The sequence below is a fragment of the Xenopus laevis genome, chromosome 3L, assembly GCF_017654675.1.
Source record: "Xenopus laevis strain J_2021 chromosome 3L, Xenopus_laevis_v10.1, whole genome shotgun sequence".
Taxonomy (NCBI): domain Eukaryota; kingdom Metazoa; phylum Chordata; class Amphibia; order Anura; family Pipidae; genus Xenopus; species Xenopus laevis.
The window spans coordinates 66,164,391-66,179,862 of NC_054375.1; the positions used below are offsets into that span (position 1 = coordinate 66,164,391).

The 15,472-nt window shown below is 39.4% G+C and overlaps 1 protein-coding gene across 1 annotated transcript in view; it reads left to right on the plus strand.

Moving 5' to 3' along the window:
- Positions 1–7,478: 7,478 nt before the first annotated feature.
- The window catches only part of kcnmb4.L (potassium channel subfamily M regulatory beta subunit 4 L homeolog), a 39,538-nt gene continuing 31,544 nt past the window's right edge, over positions 7,479–15,472 (plus strand). The window contains exon 1 of the mRNA XM_018252467.2: positions 7,479–8,376. Coding sequence (XP_018107956.1) covers positions 8,041–8,376 — 336 coding nt within the window. The 5' untranslated portion in view covers positions 7,479–8,040. The remainder of the gene's footprint in view (positions 8,377–15,472) is intronic.

A 15,472-nucleotide genomic window follows, 5' to 3' on the forward strand; every position in this document is an offset into this window, starting at 1 on the left:
ATTCTGGACTCCTGCCATTTTTACTGCTCTCACTTTCTGATATGAATTATGAAGTCTCTGTGCTTTGTTTGAACTCCCCAAGCTTTGCTTTCTGCATTTAATGACTAAACTTAGAAAAAAAAAATAACAAAATACACATAGTTTATGCTTAAATGAATGTTCTCTTAATGTACTGATTGATGAAATCTGTACAGCAGCATTCGATGGCCAATTAATTATTGCCAATTAGCTTTCAAGCTAAGGTAATGTTTTTCAAGAGCACTAAGGCAAGTCTCAGTATGTTCATTACATTAAGGGGACATGTGTTTGTTGTGCAGGCTGGGAAAATGTATTTTATGTTTTGTACTTTACTTTCTGATATATTTTTGACTCCTGCTCAAATGTGATTACTTTGATTACTCATTGCAACCACATATAGTTGCTGGATGTATCAAGGAGCTAGCAAAGTCTCACAGTTTATTGTACCATTATCTTTAGTGTGGCTGATGATGTGGCTTACCTGCATTCAATTTCCCTTTTAAAGGGGTGCTTCAACTTTTAGGGGTGCTTCAACTTTTAGGGGCAGATTTATCAAGGGTCGAATTTTGAAGTAAAAAATACTTTGAAATTTGACCATCGAATTAAAATACTTCCAATTTGAATATCGAAGACAAAGTATTTTTCACCGAATTTGGCCATTGAACGATCGAAGTAAAATCGTTCTATCGAACGATTAAATCGTTAGTTTTGAACGGTTTTAGCGTACGATCGAACGATTGTACTTCGATGTGTAAAGACTTAGAAAATGGTTGTAGACGGCCCCCATAGGCTAACATAGCACTTCGGCAGGTTTAATTTGGCGAAGTATTGAAGTCAAAGTTTTTTTTAAAGAGACAGTACTTCGATTATCGAATTGTCGAATATTTGAACTATTTTTACTTCGAATCGAATTCTAAGTAAATTCAGGTCGTAGTATCGTATTCAATGGTCGAAGTATCCAAAAAATTACTTAGACTTTCCCTCGAATTCACTTCGACCCTTGATAAATCTGCCCCTTAGAGTGTTATGAAATGACCAATTCTCAGCATCTTTTCAGTTGTTCTTCATTTTGTCCTTTTTATCAATTTTGAATTATTTGCCTTTGTCTTCTGATTCCAGCTTTCTACACAAACTTATTCTTATTGCTACATTTTATTATTGTTCTTTTTATTCGGGTCCTCTCTTATTTATATTCCAGTCTCTTATTTAAATCAATGCATGGCTGTTATGGTAATTTGGACCCTAGCAATCAGCTTAAAATAAATAACTTGAAAACCGCAAATAATAAAAAATGAAAGCCAATTGCAGCTTGTCTCAGAATATCACTCTCTATATCATTTTAAAAGTTAAACTGGATTATTTTTCTTTTTGCTCCTTAGTTACTTATACATTTATATATATTGTATTCTTTTGCAATATTACCTTGTATCTGTGATATTTGCTTTTGCCTGTAGGCAGACCATACAGTGAACACATGCAAACTCTGCTGAAATCATTGGAAATGGCATTGCTGCAAAAGCTTCAGATATCAGTTATACCAGTCTTCTCATCTTGATTGCTCCCCACTAGAAGGTATACTATATATGGAGCAGATTGCCTACATAGATTTCATTAGGTCTGAATCCATTCTGAAGGCAATTATGTTGGGAGAAAATAGCTAAGAGACCTAGTTACTGTGATTATAGTCAACCAGGCTAGCACTATAAGACAACTCCACTGATAAACTATTGTGCAACATCAGCCTCTGATAAAAACCCCTTTTGACCTGTAATCTATAAAACCCATAGTCATGCATAGGACAATAATAAGGATCTTTCATGTGCTGGAAAAAAAGCCCTGGTTACGTGATCATCAGACTCTTGTTTTCCCCATTGTATCCATGGATTTGCCCTGGTTCCGCTAGGTCTTTGAGGACCTAGTGTAGCATTCGGCTTTATGTACCACTGGTTGAATCTTGCCTCAAAGTTTCTGAAATCAAACTAATTAGCTTTTTTGGGAGCATTGCAGTTAAAAGACTGCTTTATGTTTGACAATGAAACATTTTCTTACACTTGTCGAAACTTATTGATTGTCACTAATTAAAGAATACATTTGGCTTACCTGATTGTTTACTTGCCAATGAACATTTAAACAGACTTTCTAACAAAATTAAAAGCACCCTCAGCAACTTCAAATTAACCGTGTGTGTGCCTGGCAATATTGATTGATTGTATTAGGCTTCTTTTTCAAGCTGAATACAACTTATGGTGGCTCGAATATACTATATATATTATACTAGGGTTAAGTAACTAGGGTCACTATACAAGGGTTAAGCATTGCAGCATTAATGTTACACTATGGGGGCCATGTACAAGGCCTCTTTGACAGTCACTTAAATCAATAAGTGATTTGAGAATAACTGTATGTGGTTTAAACAGATAAACCCAAGCCAAAATATACACCTGGTTAATATTTTAAATCACTGAATTTTGCTAATTATAACATTCCCAGAGGACAGACCGTCATTTATGCAGGGCCGGATTTACATAGTGGGCGCCCCTAGGCCCACTGCCGTTTGTTGCCCCTGTCCCCTCCCCTTTTTTTCGTGCAAATTTTCATCATCTGGACCAATGTGGGTGTTGTTGGGCAGCATGCCACCCCCCTAAAATCCTGCCGCCCTAGGCCCGGGCCTAGGTGGCCTTTCCACAAATCCGGGCCTGCATTTATGGGAACATCAGGACAACATTTTGATGGTTGTGTTTCAACACAACACTTGTCTCATTCTGTAAATCCTTGTTTGTTAATTTATACAGTAATTTATACTACATACAGTATCTATCTAGCTATATAATTCAGTTCTCTGTGATATTTGTATTTCATAGTACTTAACTCAATTACCCCCTATGCTGAAAATTCATAGGTTCAAGGCATAGACCTGCCAGGGCTGTACTGCCATCTTCTGTAAGTTTCCTGGTCCCTTGTAGTGGTCCAGGACAGTGTGCTGAATATTTTACTGTATTGTGCATGCACTTGGTGCCAACAGTATCTGCTGGGAACTGAAACAAGACAGAGATGAGGCATGAGGAACACTGATATAGGGTCCAAGGTTAGCGATCTCATAGAACCATAGTGGAATATTTTGAGTTGAGAAAAATTAAAAACTATACAAATATAGTTATTAAAATTATAAACATATTAGGGCTCATCTATATCTGCAAGCACAGTTGGGCTCCTGCAGTTCTCCCTGCAGTAAGTGCATGCTGAACCCTTTTTATTAAAGGGGTGGTTCCCCTTTAACTTAACTTAAGAATTTAGATATAGAAGTGTTTCAGGCTGTTTTATTGAATATTTCTGCAAAAACCCTAATAATCCTTCCCTTCTCTTCCACTTCCTGCTCCCTGAATTCCCAGACTGTGTAGGGGAGCTGGCGGCTATCAGCTCACTGCACTATAGGATAGGAACCAATCAGCAGCTAGCAGGACCTGATAGGGAACTGAAGCCTGTCTGTGCTTGTGTGACTGCAGGGCTGTGATTGGCTGTCCCCCTCGTACTGTATTTCTAGCAGGGACCGTTAGGACACGCCCCCCCTCATTTGAAAAACAGACAGGGACCAGAGAACATCTATAGGGAGCTCCAATAAATGGGCTATTTTTAAACATAATATTAATTTTTAGCACTATGTAAAAGCAACACCATATATTACTCATAATTGCCTACAAAATTAAAGTTTTTTTTTATTTATTATTATTTGTCTCCTTTAACTTTTAGTATTTTATAGAATGGCCAATTCTAAGCAACTTTTCAATTAGGCTTTATTTTTTCTTTTTTTTATTATATGTTTTTATGTATTTGCCTTCTTTTGACTCTTTTCAGCTTTTCACTGACCCCATTTAAAAACACAAGCTCTGCAAGGCTACAAATGTATTGTTTTGCTCCTTTTTTGAGATTGATCTTTCTGAACAGGCCACTCCTATTTATATTCCAGTCTCTCATTCAAATCAATGTATGGCTGCTAGGATTATTTGAGCGCTAGCAACCAGATTACTGAAACTACAATTTGGAGAGCTGCTGAATAAAAAGCTAAATGACTCAAAAACCGCAAATAATAAAAAATGAAAATCTATTGCAAATTGTCTCATAATATCACTCTCTACGTCATATTAAAGTTAGTTTAAAGGTGAACAACCCCTTTAAAGGTACTTGTCATCACCCCCTTTCAGTTGCAGTGCAGCTGGAATTCTGGGGAAAAAAACATAGTGATTGCACAATCTGTAGGCTGGATTAAAGGGACAGAAAAGCCCTTAAACATTTCCCTCTTCTGGATGTGTTAGTATTGACATAAACAGTTTCTATTAATTATATCTGCTTTGCTTTAAATATAATGATTTTTTTTAGAAAAAAATCTAGAAAGACTTTCTTTAGGGTCAAGGCAAATCTAACAATACATAAAGTCTATCTAATGCAAACCTCCATTTTAAGTGCCTCTTAGCTAGATCACTGCGTTTGTACCCACAATTACGTAATATATGCCTCCTAGGGCAATTCACCCGCTGTCCACATATAGGTCATATACCATCACACTCCATTGATCAATTCATAGGTCAATGCCCCCCAGTACTCTATGACAATTCACAATTAAGCACCTAAATACATTGCCATTTCATATTTACATCCACAATTGCACCAATAAAAATTAAAAGCAATTCTCAAGCTAATTCATATAAAAAGACTGGTTTTAGTTAACCTGCACTGTTTTGCTACTGAGGTTCATTAAAGGGATACTTTATGGGAAAAACATTTTTTTTCAAAATGAATCAGTTAATAGTGCTGCTCCAGCAGAATTCTGCACTGAAATCCATTTCTCAAAAGAGCAAACAGATTTTTTTATATTTAATTTTGAAATCTAACATGGGGCTAGACATTTTGTCAATTTCCCAGCTGCCCCAAGTCATGTGACTTGTGCTCTGATAAACTTCAATCACTCTTTACTGCTGTACTGCAAGTTGGAGTGATATCACCCCCTCCCTTTTCCCCCCAGCAGCCAAACAAAAGAACAATGGGAAGGTAACCAGATAGCAGCTCCCTAACACAAGATAACAGCTGCCTGGTAGATCTAAGAACAACACTCAATAGTAAAAACCCATGTCTCACTGAGACACATTCAGTTACACTGAGAAGGAAAAACAGCAGCCTGCCAGAAAGCATTTCTCTCCTAAAGTGCAGGCACAAGTCACATGACCAGGGGCAGCTGGGAAATTGACAAAATGTCTAGCCCCATGTCAGATTTCAAAATTGAATATTAAAAAATCTGTTTGCTCTTTTGAGAAATGGATTTCAGTGCAGAATTCTGCTGGAGTAGCACTATTAACTGATTCATGTCAGTTTGTGTATGCTGACTGGTACAGTACCTGTAGCTGGCTAGAAGAGCTTCATTTATTTTCTACAGGGCACAATTGAATATTAAGCAAAGAAAATCAATTTCTAGACAGCTAAAAATACTCAACTCCCTGTGTGACATAATCATTTTCTGTCCTAGCATTGATGTAGATCCCCTTTAGGTGTAGTCACAGTAGACATGATTTACTCACCTGTGAATTAAGCCACATATGTAATTTTTCAGCAACATTTTACTTATTTCTGCAATATTTTCTTATTCTTGAACATCTATTACAAAACCTACTTTACCTGTTGTCTTCTCTGGACGCAGGAAACTGTGTTTATAAGAAGGAACTTAGTGACAGGGAATGCAGTAGTTACAAAGGGGAATAATGCCAGCTGGGAAAGACAGATACAAAAGGCATGGGGAGATAGGATATCAGAAGTATATGCACTGTTGGGGGCAGATTTATGAAAATGTGAGGGTTTACCAAAAAAATGCACTTTCTATTCATTCCTATGGGATTTTTAGAAGTGTATATACGGTATCAATGGGTCAAAGTTAGAGTTCCACCTCTGAGCCAAGCGGTGGCTCCACAGTTCGCAGATAGCCCTGTGTCAAAAGAGGCAGATGCGCCAAAAGAATCATCCAATTCACTTCAATGTGTGAGGGCAACTGCATTGGTTTTAATGCACTGATCACAATTACATTGGGCACAACTTTCCCTGCTGACCACAACAACATTGGAATTCTGGGAAAAATATTCTGCATTGTGCAATCATGCTCAGAATTTCACTCAGATCCTTTCTGTATAAGGATAGCTTTCTCAGCTCAGCGGTTGGACAGCAGAACCTTATAGAATATATTGCACTGCATGTTTGCTGGCAGCTACAAAGGCAGCATCACAACAATGAATCCAGCAAGAGAGCAAAATGTACAGAAGGAAACTGCACTGCCAGGCACACATGACTCATGATGTACAGCTGCACTTCACATACAAGAGCTAACTTTGTGTTTAATGCACACACGCATAGCCAGTGTATATAGACAGTGGTAGCTTAAAGGGATACTGTCATGGGAAAAAAAATTTTTTTCAAAATGAATCAGTTAATAGTGCTACTCCAGCAGAATTCTGCACAGAAATCCATTTCTCAAAAGAGCAAACAGATTTTTTTATATTCAATTTTGAAATCTGACATGGGGCTAGACATTTTGTCAATTTCCCAGCTGCCCCATGTCATGTGACTTGTGCTCTGATAAACTTCAATCACTCTTTACTGCTGTACTGCAAGTTGGAGTGATATCACCCCCTCCCTTTTCCCCCCAGCAGCCAAACAAAAGAACTATGGGAAGGTAACCAGATAACAGCTCCCTAACACAAGATAAGAGCTGCCTGGTAGATCTAAGAACAACACTCAATAGTAAAAACCCATGTCCCACTGAGACACATTCAGTTACATTGAGAAGGAAAAACAGCAGCCTGCCAGAAAGCATTTCTCTCCTAAAGTGCAGGCACAAGTCACATGACCTGGGGCAGCTGGGAAATTGACAAAATGTCTAGCCCCATGTCAGATTTCAAAATTGAATATAAAAAAATCTGTTTGCTCTTTTGAGAAATGGATTTCAGTGCAGAATTTGGCCGAAGCAGCACTATTAACTGATTCATTTTGAAAATTTTTTTTTTTCCCATGACAGTATCCCTTTAAAATAGGTAAGAAAGATGACAGACATTGGGGATTAGGTTTGGTTTGTGTGTGTGTGTGTGGGGGGGGGGGGTAGGGGGAGTTAATGCATAGTGGCCAGGGTAATAGGTGACTGGGGATTTAATGAAAAGTTGGTATTTTCAACGAAGAGTAATTAGTAAGATGTATGGGGACAGAAAATATAGGGGATATAGAAATATAACAGCTGAAGCAAGTTGGTAATAAAGGGGAGATATGGGCAGAAGGGCTTTACAGATGCCACAGGGAGCACAAAGACAGATCCCAACTGTCAGCTGCTTCTCTCTGGCACACTAAAGGTTAGCTGCTGCTTGCGACATAGCCCCGCCCACCATGTCTCCAACACAGAATAGGCAAGCAAGCAAGCAGGACACAAAGGCAGAGAGGGAGAGCGCCAGTCTCCGCAGCATAGGCAGGTGCACCCGGAGAGCTGAAAAGCTACTTTTATTACTCACTGAGCGTCTGACTGTACCACTTCTAAAATGTGCTCTCTCTCAAGTGAGACTGCTTATACATTAAAGGAGTAAATAATGTGATCATTCCTTCAATTGAAAAGTGTGCCCACAATGATTGTACCCTGGGCACCAGCCTGTGCCTACCCCTAGTTCCAGCCTTGCACAGATATGATCTCTTGCGCAGAAAAGGAATGGAGTGTAAGTTCACGTGTTACAAGTGGCTGCTATAGGCTTTGAGACTGTTGCCCCCCATTGGTGGGAAGAGGAGCGACGATGACATCCCTTTATCTCCAGGGGGTGGGTATGGGGAGGAACTCAAGCACTGGAGAAGCCTGATTGCCACACTGTGCTGGAAGTGATCTAAAAGTAGCCCAAGACTTTTTTCTCTAACATGCGATAAGTGCCAGCAGACTGCTCATTGTTCCTCACCATGAAGACTTGGTGCAACCCACAGTGAAGCCTCTGTGCAGATGCCACCCAGCCACACACCATGGCAAAGATCCGAGTATCTTATGAGTACTCAGAAGCTGAAGACAAAAGCATCCGCTTGGGTTTATTTCTCATCATCTCTGGTGTGATCTCTCTCTTTATCCTGGGCTTCTGCTGGCTGCACCCGGCTCTGCTGGAGATGCGGGGCAAGACTGCTAACTGCACAGTTCTGTCTGTGCAGCAGATCGGGGAGATGTTTGAGTGTACCTTTAACTGTGGGTCCGACTGTAAGGGCACCTCTCTGTACCCCTGCCTGCAGATCTATGTCAATAACTCGGAGTCCAATTCACGGGCTCTGCTGCACCAGGACGAGCGACAGCTCATCAACAATCCCAAGGTAAGGGCACAGGGCCAGCGCCAGGATGAGAGAACACCTCAGCTCCACAATGGTAGGATGTTGGCTCAGTCTTTGCCATTAGTTAGTAGCCTAGGAACAGGGCTGGAACTAGGGGTAGACAGAAAAGGCACGTGTATAGGCTGCAATTATTCACACTTTCCAATGGAAGGAGAGATCACAATGATCACATTATTTAGTCTTTAATTTTACTAGCAGTCCCACTCAACAGAGAGAGAGAGAGCACATTTTAGAAGTGGTACAGTCAGGCACTCAGCAAGTAATAGAAAGTAGCTCATCAGTTCTGCGAGTGCACCATCTTATGCTGCAGAGATTGGTGATCTCCCTAACTGTCGCTTTCTGCTTGCCTGCCTGTGTTGGATGAAGGGTCTGTCTCACACTGCTGTGCCTCAGAGAAATGGACGGAGAAGTTCTTATCTGCTGTGAGTTTGGGTATTCTTTTGTGTTGCCTGTAGCATCTTTAAAGCCCCTCTATCTCTGCCTCATATCTCCCTGTTAACCCCCTATAAGCAACTTGCTTTAGCTGCTATCTTTATATGTCTCCCATTTTCTCTGTCCCCATACTTCTTACTGTTAACTTCTTGTTGTAAATAACAACTTTTCACTAAATCCCCAGTTGCCTACTTATTTATTCCCTATGACTCTGATCACTTTTTATTAAGTTTTCATTAACTCCCCCCCACCAAACAACCCCCCTATGCCTTTCATATTAATTACCTGTCCCAAGCTGCCTTTGACCCATCAAGTTGAAACTCACCTCTTTTTGTATCTGCAATGTGTTTAATGCCATTAATCATGAAACTAGCACTGGTTTTATTATGCTATATATTCTCTGGCAGTAATTATATAGCTGGCATTGCATGTATCCATCTGTGGGCATTAAACCCGAACTTAGCATTATATATACATACTCCTATGTGTTCTGTGGACATAACAAATGAAATTTACACTGCATATGTATACTGCCTATGTGCTCTGTAGGCACAAAGGTGGCTCCACATACTTTTTGCATACAAGATTTGTAAAAATGGACCACAAAGAACACAAACAGAAGATTTTAGGGGCAATCAGGAAGGGCAGTTATCTTAATTTTGATGGAATAATTGTAAGGTGGGTGTGCTCTTGAGTTGAAGTTGAAACATTGCACTTTCCAGCTGTTGAGTTTTAGTTCAGACTTGGCACTGGCCAGCTATTGAGTTGTAGATTATATAATAGTGATAACAGGTCAGACCTCTTTGGACACCCAGATCATTTACTAAGAAACATACAACATTACACAGAAAAAAAGCAATCCTGGAATACCTAGTAAGCTTCACTCTCTATATGTCCACTAATACCCCCACTAGGTATAATGCTACTTTACCTTTGTAGGAGACCTCATTATATGATGTTCCATGTGGAGCTCAGCTGTAAAAACCCAAAGGCAACATACATGTGTGCCCTCCAGGTATACTCCAACACCCCGGTTTCCAATTGCCTTTCCCTTTCAGTGGGTGCTGAAAGGTCAACAGCAATGGGAGGAACATATATGAGCGACCCCTTTCTAGTAAATTGCAGTAAGTGCCCAGGGTTGCATTGCCCAGCTGCTTCCCTCAGAGGATACTGGGGATCTCTGTTCTAGAGAAAGTCATTCAATAGTCATTACAAGAACATGTGAATATCATGAAAATCCTACAGATATGATAAAATAGTACATTTTCTGTCCACCCTACTGGGAATAGGAATATTTTAAATGTGGTAGTTATAAAGGACTAGGTGAGGGAAGGTCCTGCTTTAGGTGAATAAGAGAAGATTTTCCTGAGTAACGTGGTAGTGTTTGTGGCAGACCCCCTTAAATCCAGAGGGATGTACTGCAACAAAAGGGTTACTTGGCATTTCTCATGCAAATCACCAATAATACAACTAAGAGACGTATGACTTGTTCATGTTATTCTCCCAATCAGTTCTGATGAAAGAGTTAATGCAATTTTTATCATTATGCGATCAGCTCTGTTGCCTAGGGGATGAGATTTGCTAGTATCTAAGGGCGTCTTTTTAAAGTGAAACTACATCTCACTGGCACAGAACACTTCTGTACAGGTACTGCATTTTCGGGAACCCTGCGAGTTACAGTTCTGAAAAGAAAAGTGCTGACTTTAATTTCAGTTTAATTCCTTACATATCATAAGGAAGCTGTAATGACTACTTCTGTAAGTAGAATACACTACTGTATGATGTACTGTACATCCCCCAGCATTGTACCTTATAATATGTTGATAAACCCTAGAAATGTTGAATTGTGGGTGACAAGATACCCCATATTACTGCACCAATCAATTCTGTACAGGAGACAGGAATAATATTGGGGGTCAGAGACCAAACTAATCACTTGTTTTCAGTGATCTCCATAGTGCAAAGAATGTCATGCTCTACAAATCTTTAATTACAAGAGCATTGTGGCAAAGATTGCCAGAATAAATATGTAGCAAGTAAAGTTCACTGGCACACAAATTCAGCTGCATTCTAATTAAAGTGAAGAGAGCATAGCATTAACACAGACTCAGCCCTGTGGGCCAAGGCATCTATTGACTAAAATATTTTCTTTGTAAAGACTGAAGCAATGTTATGGTAAACTTATTTAGCATACAGAAGGATGAGCAGGGATGCCCTGCATAGTATAAATCTCATTTCAACCTGATCCAAAACTGTTCTGGGCAAGAGGCTGCCATCAATGTGGTCTTTAGTAGCTTATTTGGTCAACTGAATAAGTTATTCATGTTTGAATGAGTTAAAAGAGTATAGATGTGCAGGTAGGGATGCCCCTCATAACATATAGCTTGTTCTAACTTGCCTGAAATGGTGCCTGGCAGGACAAGTGGTGCCAAAGTGCACAATATAGCAATTTTGTCAGTGGAGATGCAGTTCTATTAGACCTTGGAATTTATAAGTCACCTATCCCTTAGCTAGACTTATAAATTGTCATCTTTTTGGCCACTTCTGATCTTGATCCCTCCGGAAAGTGTTGCATCATGTGCTTTGCCAGAGTACAGAAGCCTTTATACAAATCTGGCAACTCAGAGCCAATCAGTCTGGCAGCCATTTAGAAAGAACAAGTACAGAATTTGTTTTGGACCATTGTCTGTCTTGGTCATGTATCTGATGTTTACACTATTTTACAGCAAGTCATTTATAAACTATTCAGATCAACAGCAGGGTTCGGGGTTTCTCATTGAACAAATCTAGTTTCCCATATGATGTGTATGACAAATTAAGATATAACATTTACATAAAAAGGCAAGTTCCATATTGGTTGAATTTGAAGTTTAATGCTCTGCTAGGTGATTTTTTTCTGCTTCACAATTCTACCTTGTCATTTTACTTATCTGTTTCTCTTTCTCCTATTGTTACTGCACTTCCCTTCAGCTCACTTGTCAGTTATAAGCCATCTGTCTGTTAGTCCTTTTCTATAACAGTCATGCTCTCACACTCTCATATCTTTCACTTCACTCGGTGTCTCATTTACTTGTGTCTGTGGCACATCTATTTCTGCTGCTTTCACCTCTGTCTGTTTCCTTCCTTCTGAGTATTAATTACCTCTTTGCTTTTTTACAGGTGTCCTTCTTTCACATTTGCCCCTATGCAACTTACCAAAATCATTTTACAAGCAACTACAAGTAGATCATAATTTATTCCTTGGCTGGGGGCCATTTCAATAGTTAATTGAGAATAAAAATATTGGGTTTTACATATAGCTGATAACTAAATACATTATATCATATTTTATTTCTTTCTACAAAATAAATACAACTTTTTTACAAAGTCAGAATTGTGCATAACACAAGAATGGGGTGCTATTTTTTTGGTCATTTTTGTTCTGTATAGCAGAACAGAAGATGTCCTTTTATGTATTTGTAAAGAGAAATCATGAATCTTCAGAGAAAATAACACCAACCTTTACAGTCTTTCCTCATATTTTAATTCTTCCATTCCTTTTACCAGCCTAGTTGCACATCTCTTCACTCTCTCCAGCTCATTAATATCCTTATTAAGGACTGGAGCCCAAACTGCACTGCATACCTAAGATGAGGCCTTACCAGGGATCTATAAAAAGACAAACTTATGTTTATGCCCTTATATATGCCCTTATTTATGCAAGAGAGTAGTTTATTTGCTTTAGTAACGACTAAACAACTTCGGGCGACTTCGGAAAACGAATAGATGTGTGTGACTTCTCCCAGGTGATTTTCATTTTAGCTGGCGGAGGGCAGGGGGAAGGCAGGTCGGGGTGATTGTCGCCCCGAATAAGAGGAGATTTGCTTCTGTGGCCAGACCCTTAAAGGACCAGTAACATCAAAAAAAATTTTTATATTTATTTCTGTATATATCGAAAAAATAACACCAATACAAATGAAACTTTAAAATAGCAAAGCCTTTATTAAGAAATAACTTGCCAAAACTCCACTTCCACTCCTCTTCAGAAAAGGCGACAGGGTGACGATCCATCGTGCGGCGCTGGATTTCTCTTCCCTGGCTATTCTACTGACAGCATGTGAAGGAGCTATGTTCATTGGTAAGTCGGGCGGGCTCCCCAGCAGCAGTTGCGCCAGCAGATGAGGTAGCGGCACTGGTTCATCCGACTTACCAAGGAACACGGCTCCTTCACATGCTGTTTTTAACTTGTTTATTAATGACCTTGAGGAGGTCACTGTGCACACCAATTTTGACGCACAGCAATTTTTTTTGCGTGAGTGGATTTTTCACCAGCGAATTGTTGCTGCAGTTTGGCGAGTTAATTTGCTTGTGACAAAACTTGGAAATTTGTTGCAAATTTGTGTCTGCCGAATTTATACGCCCATCACTAGTAATATATGATTGTGCTAAGCAGCATTTTAAATACATTCCCCTTATCCCCTTTTGGATAGGTCCCTCTTTACCTCTTGTATCGTTTTTTCGCCTTGTAAGTTACTCTGTACATTTATAAACCCATTAGCTTTTTCTCACTTGGCTGCACCATTGCTCCAGTCAATGTCTGGATTACTGAAGTCACCCATCATAACAACTTGACCTAGTTTTGAAGCCTCTTCCATTTGTAATAGTAAGAGACAATGTGCAGACTGAACCTCTCATTCCCCTTGGTGTTTATAACTAAGAATGTAAAACTTGGAAAAGGTAGAAAATTTGAGTTCGTCCTTTGTGCTCCAAAAAGACCAAAAGGGCCAACTTAGCCCAGGGCCCACCAGGAAAACACTGGTAGGTGAGTACAACAATGTACTGAATACAATAGTACCATATACAGCAACATACTGAGCCAAACAGACAAATCAGGGTTCATTAATGAGCATAATATGCCATGCTTGTTACCCCGATGCAGAAAAATTGTAGCATTAATTGCAATAGTGTTGTTCAATATGATCATATATAGGCCCTGTAGTCTGATATATGATTGTGGAGTTTTTAGCTCAAAATTTTATACAAGCAAATTTTAGTCAAAATTGCAAACAGACAGTGAATAAACAGATTTTTAGTTTGATGATTCAGCAATATTCAGGTGCTCTGCCATTAATAAAACACAATGAAACACACTTCTTTTCACCAGCTCCCTGCTTACTTTGTAGGTAATTCACAAAGCAGTACATTTTACTCATCTATATTTATTAATTGTATCTCAACTTTCTGGTTTATTCCTACCCCTGTGTGTGCTGGGTATAGGAGTGGCATATTTAACATCCCAGAGCATGCGATGGGTTAACTGGCGCTGAGCTAACGGTACAACCAGCTGACAGCAAGAGCTGCTTCCTGGTCTTTGGGCCTCGAGTCCCTGGCCCCACCCCTCTGAGCTAGCAGATACTAGAGCCATCAGGAAAATCTCAACTGGGTTTTGCAGTTTGCAAACATTATTTTATTGTGTAAAAGAAACGGGTTTATAACAATAAACAACTTTACCTTTCCAGCACCATGGACAGTTCAGCTCCCTTCATGGCGCTACACTAAACTGGTATTATTTCCATTCTGTACATATGTGCTACATACAACATACAAAGGAGAAAAGTTGACCAATGCACATTCCCTGGTCCCCTGTTTCAATAGTAATTTAGTATCTATCAAGTGCATGTATATTAAAAAACAAGGGTTCTTAGTTACAAAATGATGATCATAAAATTGATAACCCACCATACACTACAACAAGGTAAACACCATATAATGGACCTAGCGATTTACTTTTGGTTTGATTTTTGTTCATAGTCTGTCACCTCCCTGAGTAGTAGTATGTCTTGGCATAAGTCTCTCCTGACCAAAGTGCTGGTCTAACTTGGCTTGATCCTCCTCCATGCCATTAGCATTTATAAGGGGAGAGGGGTTGCCATGACCTTGCATTTTTACAGGCTAGCTCTTTCCTCCCACTCGTGGTTTTTAAAAGGGAGTGATTGCCCAGACCAACACTAAAATACCAGCCTAACTGGACTTGATCCTCCCTTATACCACAGCATTTACAGGAGAGAGGTTGCCAGTCTTGTGATGTTAGGGGTCCGCTATGCAATTTCACTAATTTCCTGCAATTTTCATGGAATGCATGCATTTTATGAGACCAAAATGATGCTTTCTATGAATGAATTACTGAACAATCTGTTAATTATGAACTGTATTATCTAAGGCACATTATCTCTCTATTCCCACAATACCATTTATTACCAAATGTAGTGCATTAGCACTCCTGTTCCTGATTAAAGTTAGGTGAATAAAGGGTTTTGTACTGAGGAGGAGAGGCATAAGGACAAACCATTTTGCATTTCTGATCCTATAATACACATAACATATGCACAGAGCTGTATCTGTTTACTCATTTCAGAACTCTGCACTGTAAAAAAGTAGAATCTACTTTCCGTCAGTGCACAAGGGATATGTACCTTGGCACAAAAAGATTACAGCCTGTGGATGTGCTGTTTCATGCAGCAGTTGGGTGTCATTGACAGTTTCTTCAGGATTTGTGCAAAAGGCAGTTATTTTGTTAGATGTTGCTTGTACTGGAATCTGTTATTTAAGTGAGCTCTAATTCATCTGCTAGTAATGGAAGCCCCCCTATAAGATATATTGGAGCTAA